Source organism: Lissotriton helveticus, chromosome 7, assembly GCF_964261635.1.
Source record: "Lissotriton helveticus chromosome 7, aLisHel1.1, whole genome shotgun sequence".
NCBI lineage: Eukaryota > Metazoa > Chordata > Amphibia > Caudata > Salamandridae > Lissotriton > Lissotriton helveticus.
The window spans coordinates 1,386,091,240-1,386,112,985 of record NC_136068.1 but is presented as its reverse complement, the minus strand read 5'-3'; the positions used below and the strand labels follow the sequence as shown (position 1 = coordinate 1,386,112,985).

At 43.6% G+C, this 21,746-nt stretch overlaps 1 protein-coding gene across 2 annotated transcripts in view; it reads right to left on the bottom strand.

Moving 5' to 3' along the window:
• QTGAL (queuosine-tRNA galactosyltransferase) overlaps positions 1 to 21,746 on the bottom strand; it is a 2,423,197-nt gene that overhangs the window by 147,020 nt on the left and 2,254,431 nt on the right. For both annotated transcript variants that reach the window (XM_078654698.1, XM_078654699.1), the window contains 2 exons: positions 16,365 to 16,433; positions 8,797 to 8,871 (listed from right to left, as the gene is read on the bottom strand). In XM_078654698.1, the coding sequence (XP_078510824.1) occupies positions 8,797 to 8,871; positions 16,365 to 16,433 (144 nt within the window). The remainder of the gene's footprint in view (positions 1 to 8,796; positions 8,872 to 16,364; positions 16,434 to 21,746) is intronic.

Sequence of the window (21,746 nt, the reverse complement as noted above, 5' to 3'; positions counted from 1 at the left end):
AGATGTTTTAATTGTGAAAAAACAGCACGAAACAAAGCAATGAGAAAAAGACTGCTCTATCATCTCAATGTTGAGGTGCAAGAAAGGAAAGGAGGAGATGCTGTTAACAAGGGACGTTTTTTACAGAGAAAACCTTGAATTCTTGACTTGACTTGATTTGAATTCTTCCTAAGGTGGTAAAAAACGTTTCCCTAAATTGAGCAATACTATCGTCTGATATTGGAGACTATAGTTAATAATAAAGATGAAGGGAACAGGGGTTTAATAATGACAAACCACACAACACTGTAAAACAAATTTGCTGCAGAGGAAGCCTAAGGTTTGGATCATGTGCAGCTTGGCTCGGCTCCTTTTCTTTCCCCTAGGAAAGCCACATTATAATTTAGGGTACCTTGTGGAGATCTTGCCTCTGGGCAAATACTCCACTGGCTGTAGAATTCCACCTGGGTACATGCCAAGCCAGGGCTAAGTTTAGCATTATCATACTCTGGGTGCGAGGGAAACGTTGATAAGCTGAAGGCAGTGCCTATTACGTACCCATCACGACATATAAATGGCAGCTTATCTAAGTGAGTTTCATTTGTTTAGGTTGGTTACTGACCAATGCATAAAACAAAAAAACAACATCTTTTTAAAATTGACACTAATTTTTCATGACTTGAGTAAAATGCAAACATCACTTTCAGATTTTTTTATCCTGTATGTTAATCATTTCCAGAATGACTGTTACTAATGCCTGAAGTTTATGAAGTAATCCCTCTAGCTAACGTTAAGGGTTATTAGATTGATGGGTGCAGGACATCTGCTAAAACGTGCCAAAGGCGCCAGTCCCCCTATTTAGAGTGTTTGCAAGCGTATATGCTCTTAATAGGGCAATTGGGACATATGTACCATAGGACTAATTGGCCGGATATCTACCAAATATTGGCAGATGTTCTATCCACCTTATTTAGAATGTATCTGCCAAATGTTGGTGGATGCCGAGCTTATGCTAAACCCCTTTGTATTTACTACTTAATCTTGATTGAAATATCCCTCCTATAGTGCAAACAGCTGTGGGGAAAAATCAACTGTAATTGGGAAGACATTCCCAAACGTCTTATGTGCAGCTAAGACCCGCAGATGATCAAGTAGCTATTTTCCTTAAGAGTTAAGGTCTTACTTTTTACCCATGCCAGACTTAAAATCCAAGAGCTGCATATGACACTCTTGTTCATTCGGTTCGATGTTGTCCCCTATTATAGCTTCAATGTGCAAGTTAATGTCTGTGGTTGTACAGGATGGTTTCGGTTTCTTGTTTTGCCAAATGTGTACCACATTGAAACAATTATACTTTTCCAACATTTGATGTTTCTCATTTTATTTTATAAAGAATAGGTCACTTTGGCTGGCTTCTGATATATTCTTGATATTTATAGCCTCGAAAATGTTTTAAATTCAATCATATGGTTGAGAACTAAGGGTCGGATTTAGATCATGGTAGATCTAGTCCCTTCGTCACTTTTCCGGCTGTTGCTCCATCCACCTACTAGGCAGTCCACCCGCTCAATTTAGATGTTGGAGATCTATTGACCATATCCTGTCCGAGTCCCGATGTCTCCGTGAGAATTTTTCTCTGTCATAGGCAAAAGCGGCTGTCATAGGGAGTACAGCCACCATTTCCGCTGGGCCAATCACGATTTGCCTTCCTGTCGACATAACTGTGGCGGGTAAACCTCCACACCTGAGTTGGCGGTTTTGAAGGAATATAAGGTAGAAACCTACATTTTTTCTTTCATTCCACTTCCCTTTCCATCATGAACCCGATTGTCCAAGTCCTTCCATTGCAGCTGTGACTTGACCACAAAGCTTATCAGCCCAGTTGTCGCTGGAATCAAAGGTAAGTTACTTGCTTACTTGTTTTATTTGGAATTGTCATTTAATATTTGCTTTTGACTTGTGCTGTTTTGACTTCTCTAACAAGCAGTTTTTTCTAATGTTTAAAGCATGTGTGTCTAATGTTGGTGTTTAATAAATCGAAAAAACACACCTGTAATGATTTTTTTGTTTTGTTTTTCAAATTTGGTGCAAGATACCATCATGCTTATGGACACTTACAAAAAATCTGACATTAACCAAAATTCATAATATGCTCATACAGGTGTGTTAAATTATTTTAGTAAACTATCAAATTATAAACATATGCATTACACTTTTTTAAACTAATATAAATGTAACATAACTCAGTAACTGCACTAGACAAGGTAAAACTTTTTTTAAATAAATGTTAATTCTAAACTTTAAAAGATACATCCTTCCCGATTTTCAATAAAAAGTTTGAAAATCAAAGATACATCCTTTCCTACTGTCAATAAAAGTTTGCAACTAAAATATACATCCTTCCCTATTTTCAATAAAAAGTTTGAAACAGAAAGATACATCCTAACCTACTGCCAATAAAAAGCTTGAAACTAAAATACGTTTCCCTATTGTTAATTAAAAGCTAGAAACTAACCGATCTATCCTTTCCTATTCAAAACTTTCTAGTTCTCATTGGTTCTGCTAACATTGGGCCACAGATTTAAAACAGGTTTTGGTGTACATGTAATATTTAGGCATGAACGAAAAAGCACAATGATTGATTTTTCTTAGACTACAATTACACAACTGCAAAAAATAACTTTCTTTTTTACCATCTCTTTAAAGACCAACTGAAAATTAAAATGTATCCGTGTTGATTGCTTACACGCCTTAATCTAAATCCTCGTCATATAATTTTAGATGACTTTAACATTCATTGGAATACTTCTGCTGATCCAATCACTGCTACATTGAATGGACACTTAACCACTGCCGATTTACATTACTGTATATTTTTACCAATTCATAATTGAGGCAGTACCTTGGATCTCCATATTGCACTTTGATCACTTCTGGCTTGTATAGAAAAGCCTGATCTCACAGCTGTTTAGTGTCATTCATTGCTTCCCAATCTACTGCAGCTACACCCCAAAGTTACTTATATTATGCCGGTCAGTTGGGGTCGGTGCAGTTTATTCGATCTCAAAATTCCAGTTTTGAGTAAACTGTCCTAGTTACATTTACAGTTTGGTATTCAGGTCACTGTTTGCAATGTTACTCTATGGCCCTTGTTCTTGTCCACCCTCTGTATCTCTGTATATGGCTTACATGATCCAGATATCATGTGTTCCTAAAATGACCAGGAGCCAGAATATCTTCCTCTTATAAAACCAGTTATTATCTTGCATGTTATCTAGAAGCAGCTGTCACAGTTGAATTGCTAACATTACATGCCCAGAACAGGCAGGTGCCACACAAACAAACCATACTGTAATGATTGTTAAATGTGTCTCTTTATGATTGTGACAGTGTTTCAGACAGCAATTGATTTGATTTTGTGTAGCTTCCACCCAGTGGCGTACCGAAAGTTGAAGGGTGTCCCCCTGCAAGGTATACTGAGGGGCTCCCACTCCGGATTTAATCCAGAGCTCTCAGGACTGAGTACTGTGCTGAGTGGGCTCACTGAAGCTCGGGGGCCTGTGTTACGCCCCTGCTTCCACAAGGGCAGCAACAACTGATAATAGTGTTATTGAAGAAGCGCAGTCATTATAAAATGTAAATATTATGGACCCACCCCCATGATGATCGATTGCTCATATTTTATATGTCCAGCCTGGGAACTGACAAGAAAATGAAATGTAGTTTTAGATGACTTTCAAATGGTAATAGTTAGAATCAAGTATTAGTACCCAGAAGGTATACTGTTAAGATAATGATGAGGCAAGCAAATGTCCTAAAAATCAAAAGAAGAGAAAACAACTATTTGTGGGGAGAGGGGGTCAAAAGGTTGCAATAATAAATAAATACATTGCATAGACATTGGATAGATCAGACGAGTGTACTTAGAACAGCTATAGAAACAGTTTTTATTTTTAATCCACAACACAAGAAAATATGATTTTTGCTGGTGCGAAGAAAAAGTGCTATTGGCTTTGAATCACTGTAAACTAAGGACATAGGCATAGATTCATCAAGCGAAATAGCGATCGCAATAGCTGCGAAACAGTGATTGCAATTTCCGCTCCCGCAATTCATCAACTACAAAAGCAGCAAATAGCGAATTCGCAAAACAAAGAATCGCAAAACCATTTGGTAACCCCCACATTTTCTGCGAAATAAAATCACGAATTTGCAAATATATTGCGAATTTGCAAAAAAATCGCTATTCAAATTCATCATAAATCACAAATTGCGAAAATACCCAAATTCGCTAAAAACGAGTCGCAATTTAAGGAGAAGCTAAACCAGGTGGTAACCATGAATTCCAATTGGAAAAAAAAAATGCAAACAAGAAACCGGTGTAGGGTTAATCAAACACACTTAAGGAGACTCAGTAGGAGCTTGAGGAAAGTCACAATGCCAGGTCTCTACATCGTGGCAAGGCGGCTGAGGCTCCAGGCTGTAGCCCAGAACCGACGCAGGATCCAGGAGCGCATCTTCCGGCTGCGGATTACACTCCTGGGACAGACTGAAGAGGAGATCTACTCCAAATACAGGCTCAATGGGGCAATGATAAAGAAGCTCATCAGAGACCTTGACCCCCTGATGCAGCACCCAACACGGAGGACCAATGCCGTGCCCACCCATGTCCAGGTCCTGTGCTGCCTGCACCTCCTGGCCTCCCGAAGCTTCCAGGGGATAGTCGCATATGCAGGGGGTATATCACAGAGTACACTGTCATGCTGCCTACAGAGTTTCCTGGACGCCATGCGAGCCGGATCCACCACTACATCACCTTCCCAACAACCCAACAGGACTTAACGCAAACTAAGCTGGACTTCTATCACACCGTCCATTTCCCCCATGTAATTGGCTGCATTGACTGCACCCACATTCACATCTGTCCACCCGCTGAGACCGAATACATGTACCGGAACCGCAAGTCATACCACTCACTCAACATCCAGATGGTCTGCAATGCGAAGACCATCATCACAGACATTGTGGCCCAATACCCGGGGAGCACGCATGATTCGTTCATCTTCCTGCACAGCGGCATACACACCCGCTTGGCCAGGGGTGAATTTGGTGAAGGACATCTCCTAGGTAAGTACACATGCCCACATACAGTATGTCAAGACCATGTTGCTACGCATAGCAGGCACTGACCCTCTACTCCTATCCTTCAGGTGATAGCGCCTACGGCCTCCGTGAATACCTCCTCACCCCATACCTCAACCTTGCTACACCACAGGAACGGCGTTACAATGCTGCGCACATACACACCAGAAATGTTATTGAGCGGACATTTGGCATGTTAAAGAGTTGATTCCGCATCCTCCAAAAGACTGGCGGGGCCTTCAAATACCGGCCTGAGGTCTGCTGCCGCATCGTGGCCGTAGGTGCCATACTCCACAAAATTGCCACCAAGCGGCGGATACCTGTGGAGGTGTCTGATAGTGAGTCGGAGGGGGACAACCTGCTACCTGCACATGTGCATCATGCACGCGGGGAGAATCCTGCTGAAGGACACAAGCGCCACAACAACATCACACTGAACTATTTCTAGTGCGCCCATACCCCTCACACAACACTGCACTCATGCATGCCACATGAATTAATGACATGAGGAAGATTTGTATTCAAAATAAATTCTTATTTTTTTGGTCAACAAGCTCTAGATGTGCTTTAAGTCAGCAAACATTTGTGCAACTGTATTGAGTCATACAGGCTCTTGTATCCAGAGCAGGCGTGCGTGGTTACCTCACCATAGCACTGCCGGTAATGTATAGTCAGTCACTGGCGCCTCCTGCCGGACACACCCTGTCACCTCTCCAACTCCACGTTGGGAGTGTCCGGCCGTGATGCAGCATTGGGCCTGGAACTGCGGCGCCTTTCAGGTAGTACCGGCACAGACAGGCTGCTCAGGCTCGATGTACCCTCACTGGCATCATCACCCCCCCTTGCATGGCCATGGCCGCACACCTGTTGGTTCTCCACAGCAGTGGTGACCTGCTCCAGGGCCCTTTCTACATCTTGGCAGCATTGTACCATCTGTAGCTGCATGGCCAGTGACCTGAGCGACAACTGTGAAGTGGCGTTCCCAATGAGGTGGTTTGACCGGGTGTAGGCAGATAGCCATGTCAGCAGCTGGCGGTGGCGTCGGCGGGTGATGTCCTGCTGGGCCACCATCAGTTGGTTGCTCACTTTCACAGCTGCGGTTAGCTCCTGCACACTTTCAGTTAGTTGGTTTATGTTGCGTGCAGTTTTGTACAGCTGCAGCTCCATGGCTGCCATGTACTGTGCCTGCTTGTGGTGCACAGCAAGCATCCGAGCTTCAATTCCTAGCCCTAGATTTTGTGCCTGTTGCTCCATGTCTGGTGGTGTGGCCACAGAGTGCTGCTGCCCCAACCTGCTGCTTGCCTGGGACCGCACAGTGGCTGTGCGGCGTCTCTGCCTCCTGGGTCATGGTGGGGTCTGCTCTACTGCCATGCGTGACGCCTGGGGTGGTTGAGCGCCTCCTATGGCTGCAGGGGTGGCCCTGTGCGTTTGGGAAGGTGCTTGTCCAGGTGCTGGTGCAGGTGCAGGTGCATGTGATGGTCCAGGTGCTGGTGCTGTTTGGCTCTCTCCCGCCGTCTGATCTGGAGTCTCCACGATGTGGAGTGTCTCGCTATCAGACGTCTCAGCATCTGCAGCACCTGTGATGTGAATGAGTGCATGATTAATGATATGATTCAGGCACCTGGGATGTAGCAACATGCATGCAGGCTTGAATTCCCTGACTGGCTTTAGGGGTATGTTTCACTTGACTGTTCTGGCTGTGTGTGGCTATCAGGGCACATTGTCACACTACAGGTCCCACAATGCAATTGGGCGTTTGGGATGGGCAGGGACTGCATTACTGGGTTACCAATATGGCTTGCTCTGGGGGCATGGGCATTGTTAGGGGACGGGGTCGCAGTTACAAGGCTCTTACCTTGTGATTGGTGTGTGGCACGGGAGGTGTCCAGCTGAGTGACCCCCACGCAAGCTGCAGGGTTGATGGTGTCCTCCACCAAGTCCTTCAGTGGTGTGTTTGCAGGAACTGTGGAGTCTCCTCCTCCCGTGGCCAGTCTCTCCCCCAGTCTCTCAACAATGTGCTCCTTGGCACGGCCTCTGAGGTCGTACCACCTCTTCTTGAGGTCATCAATTGACCGCTGTGTCACTCCAACGGTGTTGACCTTTGCCCTGATGCGCAGCCAGATGCGCCTTCTGTCAGCCTCGGGCACCTTCCGGGAAAGCTTACCAAACAGCTGGCCATGGTCCCTGCTGACAACCCTCTATCAAGAACTCCAGCTCTTGTTCAGAGAACTTTATTTTGCGCTTCCTGCCTGTTTCACTGGATCCTGCGACATTCTGGTATCAATGTGTGTCCTGTCTTGGGACTGCAGGGTGTGTCTCCTGGAGCTCAGTGCTGTGCCTCCTCCTCTATCCAGCTCTGTGTTCCAAATGAGGCATGGAGCTGCCTACTTCCTGGTTGTGATGTCATCATTGTGCTCAAAATGAGACTTCCAGTTTTTGCGATCTCGCAATCTACGAGATCGCTATTTGCGATTTCGGTATTTGCGAAATCGCAATTTGGGGTTGGGAAACAGCCGATTCTGCGATTTAATAGCGATTTTGGGTAATTCGCATACGGCGATTGCGGGCGATTGCAAATCGCAGTTGATTAGCGATTTTGATGATGCATCCCATTTTGCGAATTGTAGATAGCGATTCGGGATTTTTCGCTATTTAGAATTCGCAGAGTGGATGCTTGATGCATCTGGGGGATAGGTCCTTATTTGGGACCCGGTCCGACTGCAGGAATATGATACCAGCGGTCAGACCATCTGCTGACGGGGGAAGACCACTGCCTCAAACAGGATTTAGGATCCCGTCAGGGCAGCGGTCGGACTCCTATCCCTACGATGGAGGTGGTGTCTGTGCAGGCACCGCCGTAGGGATTAGGATGTCCGTTTCTGGCTGCCTTTTCAAGTTAGTCTGACCACTATGAAAAGGCAGCCAGAAAGGGACTTTGGGGGGCCCAAGAAGGGCCCGGTGGGCCACTGCTAAGTGGTCTAGGTGACATATGTAGTGCCTCCCCACACATCCATGCACCGTGTGCCAGGCGGTGCATGGCACACAGCGCATGGATGTGTACAAAGTGCCTTTTCCTACTACGGCTTGTGCTGTGGCCCTTTTCCTGGGCCCCAACGAAAGCCGCAGTAGGAAAAGGCACTTTTCAACTACCTGCACGGCGGTCCGATCAGAACTGCCTTTTATTGTCACCTGCCCGCAGCGATGGCAGTCGGATGCTCGTCCAAGCGCCATCGTAATGAGGGCAATAGTTTGAATGAAATAGGTTGACTATAAAAACCAAATAATAAAGAACAGAAAGAAAAGCAACGGCTAGGCAAAATATTGGCCTATTAGCAATGAGACTTAAATATACTTATTTTAAGGTGGATGTTTACATGGGGTCAGGAAAAAATGCAGTCACTCACAGTTCAAGAGAGGCACAGGTTGAAGTAGGCTGACCCACTGCCCCAGGCTGAAGCGGGTGGACCTAAAGCCTCTCTATGTATTTATATATGCATGCATATTTAATTCATTACATTTTTGGATCACCTGAGGCTTGCTTGGCAACTAAAGCAGTTATATATAAAAAGTAGCAGTTAGATGGCCTCAAGCATTCATGAGGTCCTCAGTTCAAGTATGATACCATCTCTACCACAGTATTTCACTTGCTTGATCCCACTTTAGTGAGATACTTACCAGTTTGACGCAGATGATGAAGGGGGGGTTTGCATCTTTGTAATGCTGTATTGGAATCTTTGGTTGCGGGCGTTCCTGCGCGAGACAAATTAGCGAAGAAAAATATTGAAAAGATAATGAAGCCCAAGGTTTATGAAACGTTACATTAACTTTGAAATTACATACCTAAAGTAAAAACACCTGAACAATGAACTCTATCATAATTTGTTTATGAACACGATTCCACGGTATAAGTCATGAGGAGTCACGTTACTGTACACAGTGCTATATGTTTGAACCACACAACAGGATTTCTGTTCTCTTATTACTCGTAACCAGGGCCGGACAGTCTTTTATTTCACTTGAAGGTTCCCCTGAGGGCTGGAGCCTTTGGAGCAGTGCTTAACTTGAGCTGCTGTCAAATATCTGCTCTCAGGCGCTATATTTTGACAAAGGTATCCATTTGAGATATCTGGTGTTGTTTTGTATTTTTTCCACACAATGTTATTTTTTAATGTGGCACTGTGGGCATTCTGTACTGCAAAATTCTTTGTGCATGCGTTCAAATGCCTGTAGTGTAAAACTAAACGATATGAATTATGAGGTTTCCTTAAGGGAAACAAAGGAGTAATCATGCAAGAGGTGCAATTCTCTATTAAACCTTGGTATTCAAGTTGCTCTATGATCTCCCTGACTTGTTTTTCCGCTTCTTGCTTTATTGGGCATTGTCTCTGTGGAGTTGTTTTTACTTGGATTTCATGGTGAGGTGACTCAGCATCCCACCCTACAAGATGGTGGTATAATGCAGGAGCTAATGCTACTGCCCACTCCTGCACGTATGAGTGTTTTAGTGATTCCAGAATGAGGTCAGAGAAAGCTAGTAGAATTACCGTTTCTCCTTTTGGGCATTCCAATAACGAACTCAGGTGGCCAATATTTTTCAGCCAAAAGGATGTCCTAAGCACAATTCAGGTTCCCCAAAAAGAGACATTTAACTTTCCTGGGTTTGTTCCCCTCCATTTGGAGTGTTATTTCTTATAACGGGTGTGGGACCCTTACCCTATTATCAGGTGCTTACACCGAGATATGTGATTCATGCGTTTAGACAACATAAACTATGGGATTGGTGTCCAGAATGATTCCATGCACCCCCACCGGATATGTTTGCCTGTATACTTACTAGCTCACAGTGCCACTATGAACAAATAGTTTCTGGCAATTATCGAACATGACAACCCTGTCCCCTCAGGGATCATGGAAACAGTACAGTACTTTTCGCTCAGTCACTCATGCTCATTTTGTCTCAGAGAGATACAAGGAAAAAATAATGGGGACATTTTCAATAAGCATTTATTGAACCAGCATCATTCTGGTGTAAAATACGTGTGATGCAGCAACCATAAGACAGAAACAGATATAAACGGTTATAAGCGCCAATACAGTAAATAGATGGTAGAATTCTACAATAGTGCTAAAACAATGGATGCAGGTATATAGATACATGACAACAGTAATGCGTACTCCTACGATGCTAACCCTAACTAGATCTACCTAAATGCCTAGCATGTATGCAGGTGTATAGCCAAGAATCCCCCTAGGATAAAACAATCCCATTACCTGATTTGAGAGGACAAAGGCCCCCATCTTGGTACTGAGATGGACACCCCGCAAGGGATGTCAGACCACTGCGTGCTAGAATGTCTGCGTGCAGGAACCTCAGTGTCTATTGTCAGTGTGTCAGCATGAAAGTCTTTCTCCTCTGCCTCCCCCAGCAAAGATATGGCACTTATATACCCAAAAGGTACCCACAGGGGTTCTACCTTGATGTGTCATGTCGGTCAATGATGACGATAGTAATGAACCTTATGCACATTATTATGCAGGAGATAGTAATCCTGCTGTGAGTCTGAGAATCCTCACGCATAATAAATTAGGCTAGTTTTCAGGGAAAACCACACAACATTTATGCAGCACTTCACTAGGTAAAAGGTCAGCACAAAACTGTTATGTAGAACAATGGCAGGGTAAATGTAGGTGAAAGGTTAGGTGACTACCCAGGCCTATATTGAGGTACATTGCAAATCATAACATTTCCAGTCCTCGCCACGAAAACTTAATTTTCAACACTGGTGCTTGTCACAGTCTGTCACATGGTGGCGCTGTCTGGGTAATTTAGAGACGACAACAACAATAGTTCATTATTATTCCAATATACATTAAAAATGACTATTACCTGCTGCCCAAGCCATTGTTATAGCTTTGTGGGCTGACATAGTCTGAATTGTCACAACTGTAGGAGTGTGATGGTTAGTAGTTGTGTTGTTACTATGATTACAAACATGACAAGGGCATGATGAGAGCCCTGGCACTTATTATTTTTACAAATTAAGCACAGCCTTGGAGGCCGGTTCTGAAAGCCCATCGCCCTAGGAACTGAAAGCCTAGGGCCGCTCCTGGTGTCTCTGTCACTTTCTCTATCATTCAAGATTAATTGCTGCAGACACAGGGAGGTTTCAAGAGAGAGGTGGGGAGAGAAAGGGATGGGGAAGGTAGATAGAAAGTGATCGGAGAGGAAAGAAGGAGAAAGGAAGAATGGATGGATGAAAAAGAGATTACTGAGTAGACAAATGAAGTGGACCACTTTGAGCATTTTTTGTCAAGGAAAGAGTCCAACTGCTTGCTCAAAATTCCCAATAGTATCAATCTTTCAGTTTGCTCGTTAACCAAGATAGAGGTTTCATGTGGGTACTGACTAACACACAATCCATATTTTAATCTTAAAACTACATGAAAGATGTGCCACCAGAGGTAACTAAGGAAAAACAACATTGCAAGTTAATCTTTAGAAAAGGTGGGAAGAGGATGATCAGGGAACAACAAAACTCATAGGCCTTATTACTCAGGAGCAAAGTCAGAAAGGCACTGATAGGGCCATGATATTCACTGACACTCATAGGCTATACCCTGTCTTACAGATAGCCAAAGAGATGACATCAATCAGCTTTTGGAGAACTCATAGTCAATCTTTAAAATTATCAGAAAAAAGCAATCCAATGCAGAAATTCTTTCCTAAAAGAACCACAGGAAAACAAAGCTATAATATACCCCCAAAGCCCATTGGGAAATTATTTATCAGGCACATCCTTAAAGGGTTGCAATTGGCAGAATGGAACTCTGTTTATTTGTACAGCCTCTCCCTTTGTACATTTTCCTTTCTGCATGGCTAAATAGATAAATACCGTGGGACCAGACGGATAAGGGTGGTAGCTCAGCAGATCTCCAATATCTAGCAATGTCTTGCATGGCCACAAGCAATACAATGCCTGTCAGGAGCCTCTGACTTCAGGAATCAGCCTAGCTCCCGTCACCCCCAGGAGTGTCATCTTGGTGTCGAAGATACTGTGCATATGTAGAATATTGGCTAAGGTGTCATGTATCTCCCCCCAGTATGTAATAGGGATGTCTAAATCAAATGATAAAATGTCCACTCCAAATCCACACAGAGCGTACTTACAGTATTCTGGGATTGCCTATTTTTCACAGCCTACCCATGCTGTAGTATACCCAAAGAAAATAATTTATTATTTATTAAATGTATAAAGCGCCTAGTTACACTAACTAGTGTGTCCTCGCGCTGTATCTAGCCCTAATCAACTTATTCTTAATAGATCTTCATTGGCAGGTCAGGAGGCATCTCAGTCCTAGTCCTTAGGAAACTGGAAGGTTTTTAACTCTTTACGGAATACTGGCTCTGACGTTTCCAAGCGAAGCTTCTGCGGGAGTTTGTTCCATTGTTGAGCTGCCAGGACACGAAAGGAGTGTCCACCCATTCTCACTCTGCTAAACTTAGGGACTAGTACCTGTCCCGTCCCGCTGGATCTTAACTGACGGGTGGGATGGTAAGGATCTAGCAGATTACGGAGGTCTGTGGGTCCTTTCCCCTGTAAGATACGGTGTCCTAAGCAAAGGGCTTTGAATGTCACCCGCTCCCTAATAGGTAGCCAGTGCAAAGATTTGAGTGCTCTCTTAGAAGAGGCCCTCCTGGGTAACAAAAGAATCAGAGGGGCCGCCGCATTCTGCACGCGCTGCAGCCTTTGCTTGCATTTCGCACTGGCCCCCAGGTACAGGACATTTCCATAGTCCAGTCTAGACGTGATCAAGTCATGGACCATGGTCCTTCTAGCTGGTAAAGGCAGTATGTCCAAAGTTTTCCTAAGGACCCTCAGGATGCCAAAGCACGTCCCTGCCAGCTGTTTGGTCTGTTGTTCGAACGAGATCTTATTGTCGAGCCAAAACCCCAGATTTTTCACTGGGTTCCTGGGGATAGGTAGGGGGCCCAGCGCAGGGGGCCACCATGCCGATATCCACACTGATGGAGCCTTCCCCACAATCAGAACCTCCTTCTTATTGCCGTTAAACTTAAGGCAATTATTTGCCATCCACGCTGCAAGCTGCTGCAGACAGGAGATGAAGTTAGTGGCGGCGAGCTCTTTCGATTGTGTCAGGGTCACGACCAATTGCGTATCATCCGCGTAGGTCACAGCCTTCACTCCAAACGAGTCAGTTATTTTTGCTACGGGAGCAACATACAGATTAAAAAGGGCCGGGCTAAGGCTAGACCCTAGCGGCACTCCTTGCTTCAGGCTAGTGCTCTTAGACCGAAAAGGCCCCTGTGCCACTTGGAAACTCCGGTCAGACAAAAAGGATTTCATCCAATCACATGCTTTACCCACCACTCCTCCACTCTTCAGACACTGTAGCAATGTGTGGTGGGCTACAGTGTCGAAGGCAGCACTGAGGTCAAGCAAAATCAATGCCGCCGTTTGACCCTCGTCAGCATTTTTCCGTAAAAACTCTGTAGATAACAGAAGTGCTGACTTGGTCGAGTGGAGAGCACGAAAGCCTGATTGTGTGGGGTGGAGTAGTCCTTTAGCCTCAATATGGGCTGACAGTTGGTTATTCACAACCTTTTCCGCAATCTTTGCGAAATACGGCAGTAGTGAAATGGGTCGCAAGTTCTCAAATTGCTCCATGCTCAGATTGGGCTTCTTCCTTAAGGGGAGGACCACTGCCTCCTTCCATGTTATTGGCACCTGCCCTGAGTCAAAAGAAAGCTCCAATAAGTGTCTGATGGAGGGCTCTAGGATTCCATTCTGCCTTTCAGTACTTTACGATTCACAAAGGGGGTGGTGATGGACAGAGTATCTGAATTAAGCAGAACACTCCTACCCAGTCAAAAGATCAGGGCTTGATCCATCACCGTTTTTTAGCTCACTGCACCATCCCAGCTCAGAACCTGGCTACATGCAAATTAGTCTGACCCTGCACCATCAGGATTCAAGCAAGCCGCGCCGAAGACGGCTGCAATGCCAGAAACCGGTCCCCGGAAGCTTGTTTCCTTTCCAGTAAAGAATTGGCTTGGTAGTTTGGTCTGCCCTGTTCCCATGATGCACTGGGCCAGGGTCAGACTAATTTTCATATAGCCAGGTTCTGAGCTGGGATGGTGCAGTGAGCTAAAAAACAGTGATGGATCAAGCCCTGATCTTTTGACTGGGTATGAGTGTTCTGTTTAACTCAGATGCTCTGTCCATCACCACCCCCTTTTCTGAATCGTTTCAGTACTTTAGGCGTGGCCGGGTCTTTCGGGGATCCTGATTTGATATTATTTGCAATCCTGCATAAGGCTTCCTTAGAAGGAACCCTAAAACAGTCGAGGCACTCCACATCAGAGTTGATAGGGATTTCCCCGCTAGTACACTCCTCCCTAGCCGTGTCCGGAAAGGAGGAGTAGATTTTTTCTACCTTTTGAGCAAAGAACTCTGCCACCTGATTGCAGGATTCCTCCGACCCGATCATAGGGGTCGCCACACTTGAGAGATCAGATATCTCCTTATAAACTAAAAACAGTTCCTTCATAGAATTATCTGCTCCCTCAATCCTGCTACAGTAATATAATTTCCGGGATTTTCTAATTAAAGCATGGTAGTCTCTGAGTCTGACTTTATTTTCACTCTTTCCTTTCTCCGTGAAACTTCTCCTCCATTTCCTCTCTAGCCGTTTACATTCAGTTTTCTTATCTCGCAGTTCGGCATTGAACCATGGGGCGGATTTAGTCTGTCTCACTGGCGCATTATGAGTCCAAGGTGCCGTAGTATCCAGTGCCTCTGAGATTCGCCTGTCTAATGCCTCACAGGCTAATTGAATTTCCATACCCCCCCAAAGGTCCACCCTGACAGAATTAAACTGAATCATCCGTAAATTAGAGGCGTCTGGGCTGCCATCTTGACCTCCCACCAATTGTCATCATCCAGCTCACAAACATCATTCTCCCAGGCCGTCCTCCATCCCCGAAGTGAGTCTGGATTGTTGAGTAGGATGGCTCTATAAAGCCTTGAAATTCCCTTACAAACTAGTGGGCCAAGAACCAATTTTGCCTCAAGTGGATTGTAATCCAGCACCCCATTTAGCTCTCCTTTATAAATGTGTAAGGAATGATTGATTAGGAGATACAGGAAGAAATCTGATTGGGCAGGTAATATTCTTCTGTTAAGTGCTCTAGCTGTGTTACATGTTTCAGTATAGTGCCAACCAATAAAGGGGTCTGTGCTGTAGGGTTCCTAACCACCTAATATGTGACAGCATTACCCGACAGTACATCAATGGTATCCTTGTCACCTGTGGAAGTGAGGCTGTGGAAGTGAGGCTCCATATAGGTGGCCGAGAGTACCCAGTCTTTCAAGGATTTTCAACTCTGTTCAATTTGGCTTTATAGGAGCTTGCATGCAATGGTTTGTTCTTTCTGGGTCTAAGTAAATTATTCTATGATTGTATGGCTTCATTAGGTATGTTTTGAAAAAGGGTGAAATAATTTTTAGACGGACGTAAGCCTCAGAGGTGTTTTTTATAGTTCTCAGTGCTAACATGTAGATTACAAAAGTACTGGTTTGGTAGTCAAGAATTATCTGACCAGCAAAAACAAAATCAATCACGTATTTATCAAAGTCGGTGAGCCCAAAGGATGACGCAAACTACTTTCCACTCGGATAGATATTCCTCACCATCTTTTTAAGTCTTGAAGGTTAATATACTGTACACCGAGCCATGCCACTGCTGCTTTCACAAAATCCAGTCTTAAGGAAGAGGAAAAATCATAACTGCTGGAGCAGTTTTGCATTAAGCACGCTTCCAGTGAAAGGACTTTTGTTGATCTTCAGTTTCACCACTGAAAATAATGAGGTGATCGTAATTTTGACAGGGACAGGAAAAACAGACTGCTTTCATTTGGAGGAGAGAAATAAGCCTATCCTGGAACACCTATAACCATATGTATACTCCGCTCTCTGTGAGGAAAAACACATATTAGACAGAAACATTGCCAACTCAAGAATAGAGAAAGTCCTGGTCTCCATGAACATACTGAAATAAAAAGCATCAATTAACATTCCGAGTTTAACTTTAAAACTCATTGTCCACATGAATGTCATGTGTTGCACTTGAACATACACTTTTGCTACTCTCCTCCACACACCAGGCCCCCAGCAGTGTTTTAACCAGGCAAGTCCTTTCGTTTAGTTACACTAGTTACTAACCTTGGACTCTTCATAAGTGTAGAATCCTTTAGATATTCTTCTCTCTGAAACATCACAGAATGCAACAACCTGGAAGACAGTAAAAGGAAGATGATTGTCAATCACATCACTCAACATTTTAAAAAGGCAATAATGCATCAAGGTCTTATATGATAATAATGCTGAGCCGACCAACTATTATATGCTCTCTACATACCTACTTTTGGGGGTGGGAAATGATATAGTGTTGATTTTAGGGTGTGGTTCTATTTCATACAGCGACATACTTAAGCATTCCTTGGCTCGGCTACTAGATTTCTGCTAAAAACCAACAAACCTAACATACATAAGCCATTCCAACTTGAAAAATGTCTTCCAAAACCTTGAGGGCTGGAACAACTCTCATAACCAGTGTTCTGTAATTTAAATTCCAGATATGTATGAAACCCGTTAAGAGTGTTCTGCGTGTAGCCTTCTGACTCATCAAAGATGTTTGGAAACTTGAAAAACATACTAACTCCAACAGAGAACTCTGCTGGCTTTCCCTGCCCCCTAAGAATCACTTTCAAGATCTGCTGTGTTGTTTAAAAGACAATTAGAGAGGCACATTAATGTATATGGTGACCAAAATCTATGCTCGCAGAATTGCCAGACCAGAATCCCCAAAGAAAATGACTAGACACTAAGCTAACTTCTGCTACAATATGAGGATGATGACTCCATCCAAGCTGAAATCTGAAAGGTGGCATCCCTCCTTCATTTACGAATATAACAAAAGAAATCTTATTCTTCAAGCAACACCTCACTGCTGAGTTATCTCGTTGTCCGGAAATGTACCTGAAAGACTTCCTTCCACCACAATCATCACTGCATTTTACTACTATATCATACCACTGCTCAAAAAACCCAACCCCGATGTCACAAGAACTACCACCATATTGCTCATCTACCATTCCTATGAAAGATCACAAAGAAGGGTACGGCAAACTGGCTTAATGACAAGATGAAGTCCAATGCACTCTTGCAAGACTATCAATTCAGCTTTAGGCCTTGCTGCAGCTATGGTTGACAATGCCTTTCAAATCACCGAGAGTGGTAGTCCTTGCCTACTCATCCAGGTTGAGTTTTCAGCAGCTTTTGACAGGATCAACCAAAAAGCCCTTGTGACACACTGGCTTACTGATTGGGATTCAACAACATTATCCTAGTTTGGGTCATTTCAGACGATCTATATAACCTCATCTAGGTTTTCAAGCACATCTCCATAGCTTGCTGTCAGAACTACATCTGGTTTAACTAAGAAACATGCTCTTTAAAGTGTGTTTAAGTTTAGTTTCAAATACTATGTTATACGCTGCATGCTCTCAAAACGTGCAGGTTGTTTTCTGAGGTTAGGTGGTTGTTGTTTCCAGTGTCTCGAGACAAGAATCGCCCCTCTTGATTTAGAATGCTCCTATTTAGGAAGCATCGAAGTAAGAGCTAAAACTTGCCCTCGAACCTCATTTGTAGGATTAGCCCATATTGTCCCTATTTTCAGTTGTTGATGCTTGCTTTTGTGTTTGCCACAATCTTTGCCGGGAGTCACTTGTAATAGACATTTGGGACACAATTTGTGTCCTTATGATAATGTTACCACTGATTGTTTTGAGGCAATGTGAATGTTGGCTTAGTGGTCTTTGTGGCAGCAAGTTGTAGTGATTTACTTTAGGGCAGGTTAATTCCGGAATTGGCGCTCCACTTGTGTTTTTAGCTCATTGCTCCCGTATTCTGGACTTCTATTACAGGCTTAGAGTGTTGTAGGTTTTTTTATTATTGATTTCTAACACTCGAGTGAGGTACTGCTATTGGTAGTAGCTCAAGAGTGAGGTCTGTAGTTCGTGAGTGAGGTACTAATTTCCCCTTCAGGTACAAACTTAAGACATTAATGTGCATTGGTTTCTGAGTGAGGTAACGTTTTTAGGGTAGTAACTCAGAAACTGAAGTGTTGTGGTATTTGAAGTAGAATTTCAGGGAATATGAAGGGATTTCAATTTTGATTTGTCTAAAGTCCAGCTATCATCTAAGAGTTAAATAAAGTTTATTAGCAGACTATCAATAGACAACAGTGGATTACTGGTATATATTCACAGAGTCTATCATTACAGGAAGGAAGTTTAGAGGGAGAGGGGGAGAGAGAGAGAGAGAGAGAGAGTCTAAAGAAAAAGGCTATAAAACAACTTCTAAGACCAAGTACCATCAAAGGTAGTGTAGGGAAATATATATTTATTAATTACAAGAGACAAGAGTTTGTAAGCAGAATTCTGAGGAAAATTCTAATAAGTATTATTTTTCAATAGATTTAGAAAAAGGTAAAACTTTACCCTTGAGCGAGAAAGAAACCAGAAAAAGAAACAACAGGACGACTTCTTATTTTCCCTAATTCTCAACTCGTCTGATGTCATCCACAACTCAAACTGCGTGTCTGAACATACCGAGGGAGGGAAACCGGAGAGTGAACAACGTTCCACAGTTCTACTCAGATAAGGTTAGCGACTGTAAGTGCCATACTTTTGAGTTCCCTATAAATTAATCTGTTATAACTCTCCAGTGACTCTGGCAGTAGTAAACATGAGCCTTGCCCAGGTTCCATTCTTTCCGTGGTCGTATTTAGTTTGTGCATCGAGGCCGCTGAAGTACTTCTGGGGTAAAGGATATCAGCATCCACCTAAACAGTGATGATGCTGAGTTCTTTCTGAGGATCATGTCTAGTCCAACATAACCTGGCTGATGGACCAACTCATTCTCATCCACGTCTCATCCATGCGTGGATGTTCAATGTTACTTGAAGTTAACCCTTAGAAAGCGAGGGAGTGTGTTCATTACAATCCCCTGCAAGTAACATCTGGTCCTGGAATGTATCTAAGGGATAAACTTGGTCACCATAGCACCATCATTCATCAACAGTATCAGTTCCCTGAGTTTCCACATTCATAATAATATCAGAGTGTGGACTGCATTCAGAACTAAGACCGTTTCCACCGACTGACCTCTGCTACAGGGGCAATGGAGTTGTCACGCCATGAAGGAGACAACACCCTACCCGTTGGCAACCCAGGGATGCACTTGCCACTGCATTAAGTGCATCCCTTATGCAGTGGCACAACTCGACAAAGGTATCGAGAGGGTCTACAGGATAGTTCTACTCTCAGAGATCTCCACTGGCATCCTCTGCCGCTGGTGGTATCTTCAAGACCTGCTTCATCACCATAAGACAATTAACAATGCAGGAAGTATAAAAGTTATGGGATAAACAACCTTAAATCAATGGATGTATCCCACTAATGCAACAAGTGGTAAACAAAACACTTTCCAAGCTACATAACAATAATCCTACTCATATTTTTCGATCTTTCCCTTGCACTCTATAAGATCATTATGCAACTTTGCTGTCCATAGTCCCCACAGACATTGGCTTGAAGGAACAGTACCAAACTAAGTTTACCCTTTCCATAATATAAGGCCCAGATGGCTCATCCACTCCTGTTCCTGAGGCCTGTCAGTGTTTACAAGGTGCCACTGAATGTATCAGTACAGCCACTGCATTACAAACCATACAAGACCCAGTTACATTTACAAACTACTACTTCATAGGACATTTGCACACCTAAATCCAGCATCACTGCCATAGAGATTGGACAGCAAAACGGACTTAAAACTCAACCCTTTAAGGACAGAGGTACTGTGCATAATTCCCAAAAAATCGAATATGAAACCTACAGTCAGAGCTGATTCTGTAAAAAAATAAAAATAGTAATAATAAGTGCTGGGCCCTAAGATCTTGTTAGGAGCAAGCTGTAGGTTTTTTGTTTCTCTTTCCCACTTTTCCTCTATCTTCCTTGTCTGCCATTCTCTCTCTTGCTCTGGCTGAAAGTCTCATGATAGAGTACCGGTGGGTACATCGTCTTCCATCTGCACAAATTAAGCACTGGTCACAGGGCCCACAGTTAACAATGCTAAAAGTCTCAGCCCCACCTCCCCTATTCAAGAATACTTCAGATTGAAATTCTGTATGTATCAGGCCTTTATTATTATTATTTTTTAAATATGTTTATTAACATTTTCAGTTACAACCATTGCTGCAATACCATATGTCTTCATTGTTGCATACATTATATTATAAGACAACAGCCGAACCATGAACAGCAAGAATTTAGTCAATACACATTTCGGGTTTTCTTTTGCACCCTCTCTTTGCCAACATTTATATCCAATGCATTAGCACCTGCTATTGTCTCAGTAGCTAGTCAGTGTCTTCTGATAGTCATTTCATTTCTGATAGTGATTCTTCTTGTGGGGGAACACAAATGTTGCCTCAGTACACATTCCACTTTCCCCACACTCGTGTCCACTTTTTGGGGCATCTCCTATGTATGTACACTGATTTTTCAGTGATCATTACTTCGTCCATATCCCGACACAAACTACTGACGGTGGGGGTCTGTCTGGCTCCCCATAATTGTGCTATATTTCTTTTCGCTAATGCCATACCTAGTGCCACCCAAGTTTGAGCCGCATGATTGAGATCCGTCGGTTCCCAGCTGTTGAGTAAACAGTTTTTCAATCCGGCTCAATCGTTATTCCTTTTACCTACGAAATTGTGTGATAGATTGCTTTCCAGTACACTGTAATTTCTACGCACTGCCAGATTCTGTGCCAGAACATGCCTGGTGCTCCACACTGTTTTGTGTAATTTATGTAGTAGTGTTCTGGTATAATACGTGCAGTGTAGAACCTTTCGTTGTATTAGTTTTAATCTGGAGGGGATCGCTACTTCCTTGGGGGATGCCATTGCTTCCTGCCAGTCTGTCTCGTCTAGTTCACCCAAGTCAGTCTCCCATTTAGTTTTTACGGGCTCGGCGACGTCACCACTTCGTCAGAAGTGGGGAGGAGCTGCGAGCCGTATTGTAGCGGCTTTTTCGTTCATGCTGGATAAATTCTTCTTTGCTCGTGCATTTTCAGTGCGCTATTTTATTATCTGAATGGTGATTGGTCGTCGCGGTGCTGTTTTTTTAGTAGTCTTGATGCGATAGGGCATATGTAATGTTGGTCGGCCATTTTTAGCATTTTCTGTGCGGTTTCGCGCACGGCAGACCATTAATTTTAATTAGGAGCTGTCAGAGTGCCCTTCTAATGCAATCCAGATGGTGGGAGCGCGTTCACCATTCTGCATTGCATGTATAGGGCGCGCGTTCGTCTGCAGCTTTTTTGGGGCTGAGAAATGTGGACGTCTATTGTATTGAACTTTTATGTGATTTATCATTGCTCGGAAAAATGTGTGTTTGCAAGGAAGTGTTCCCGATTACAAGGACATAGTGTTAGCTTATTTCCTTTGAAGCGCTGTCAGATATGTATTTCTATTTAATA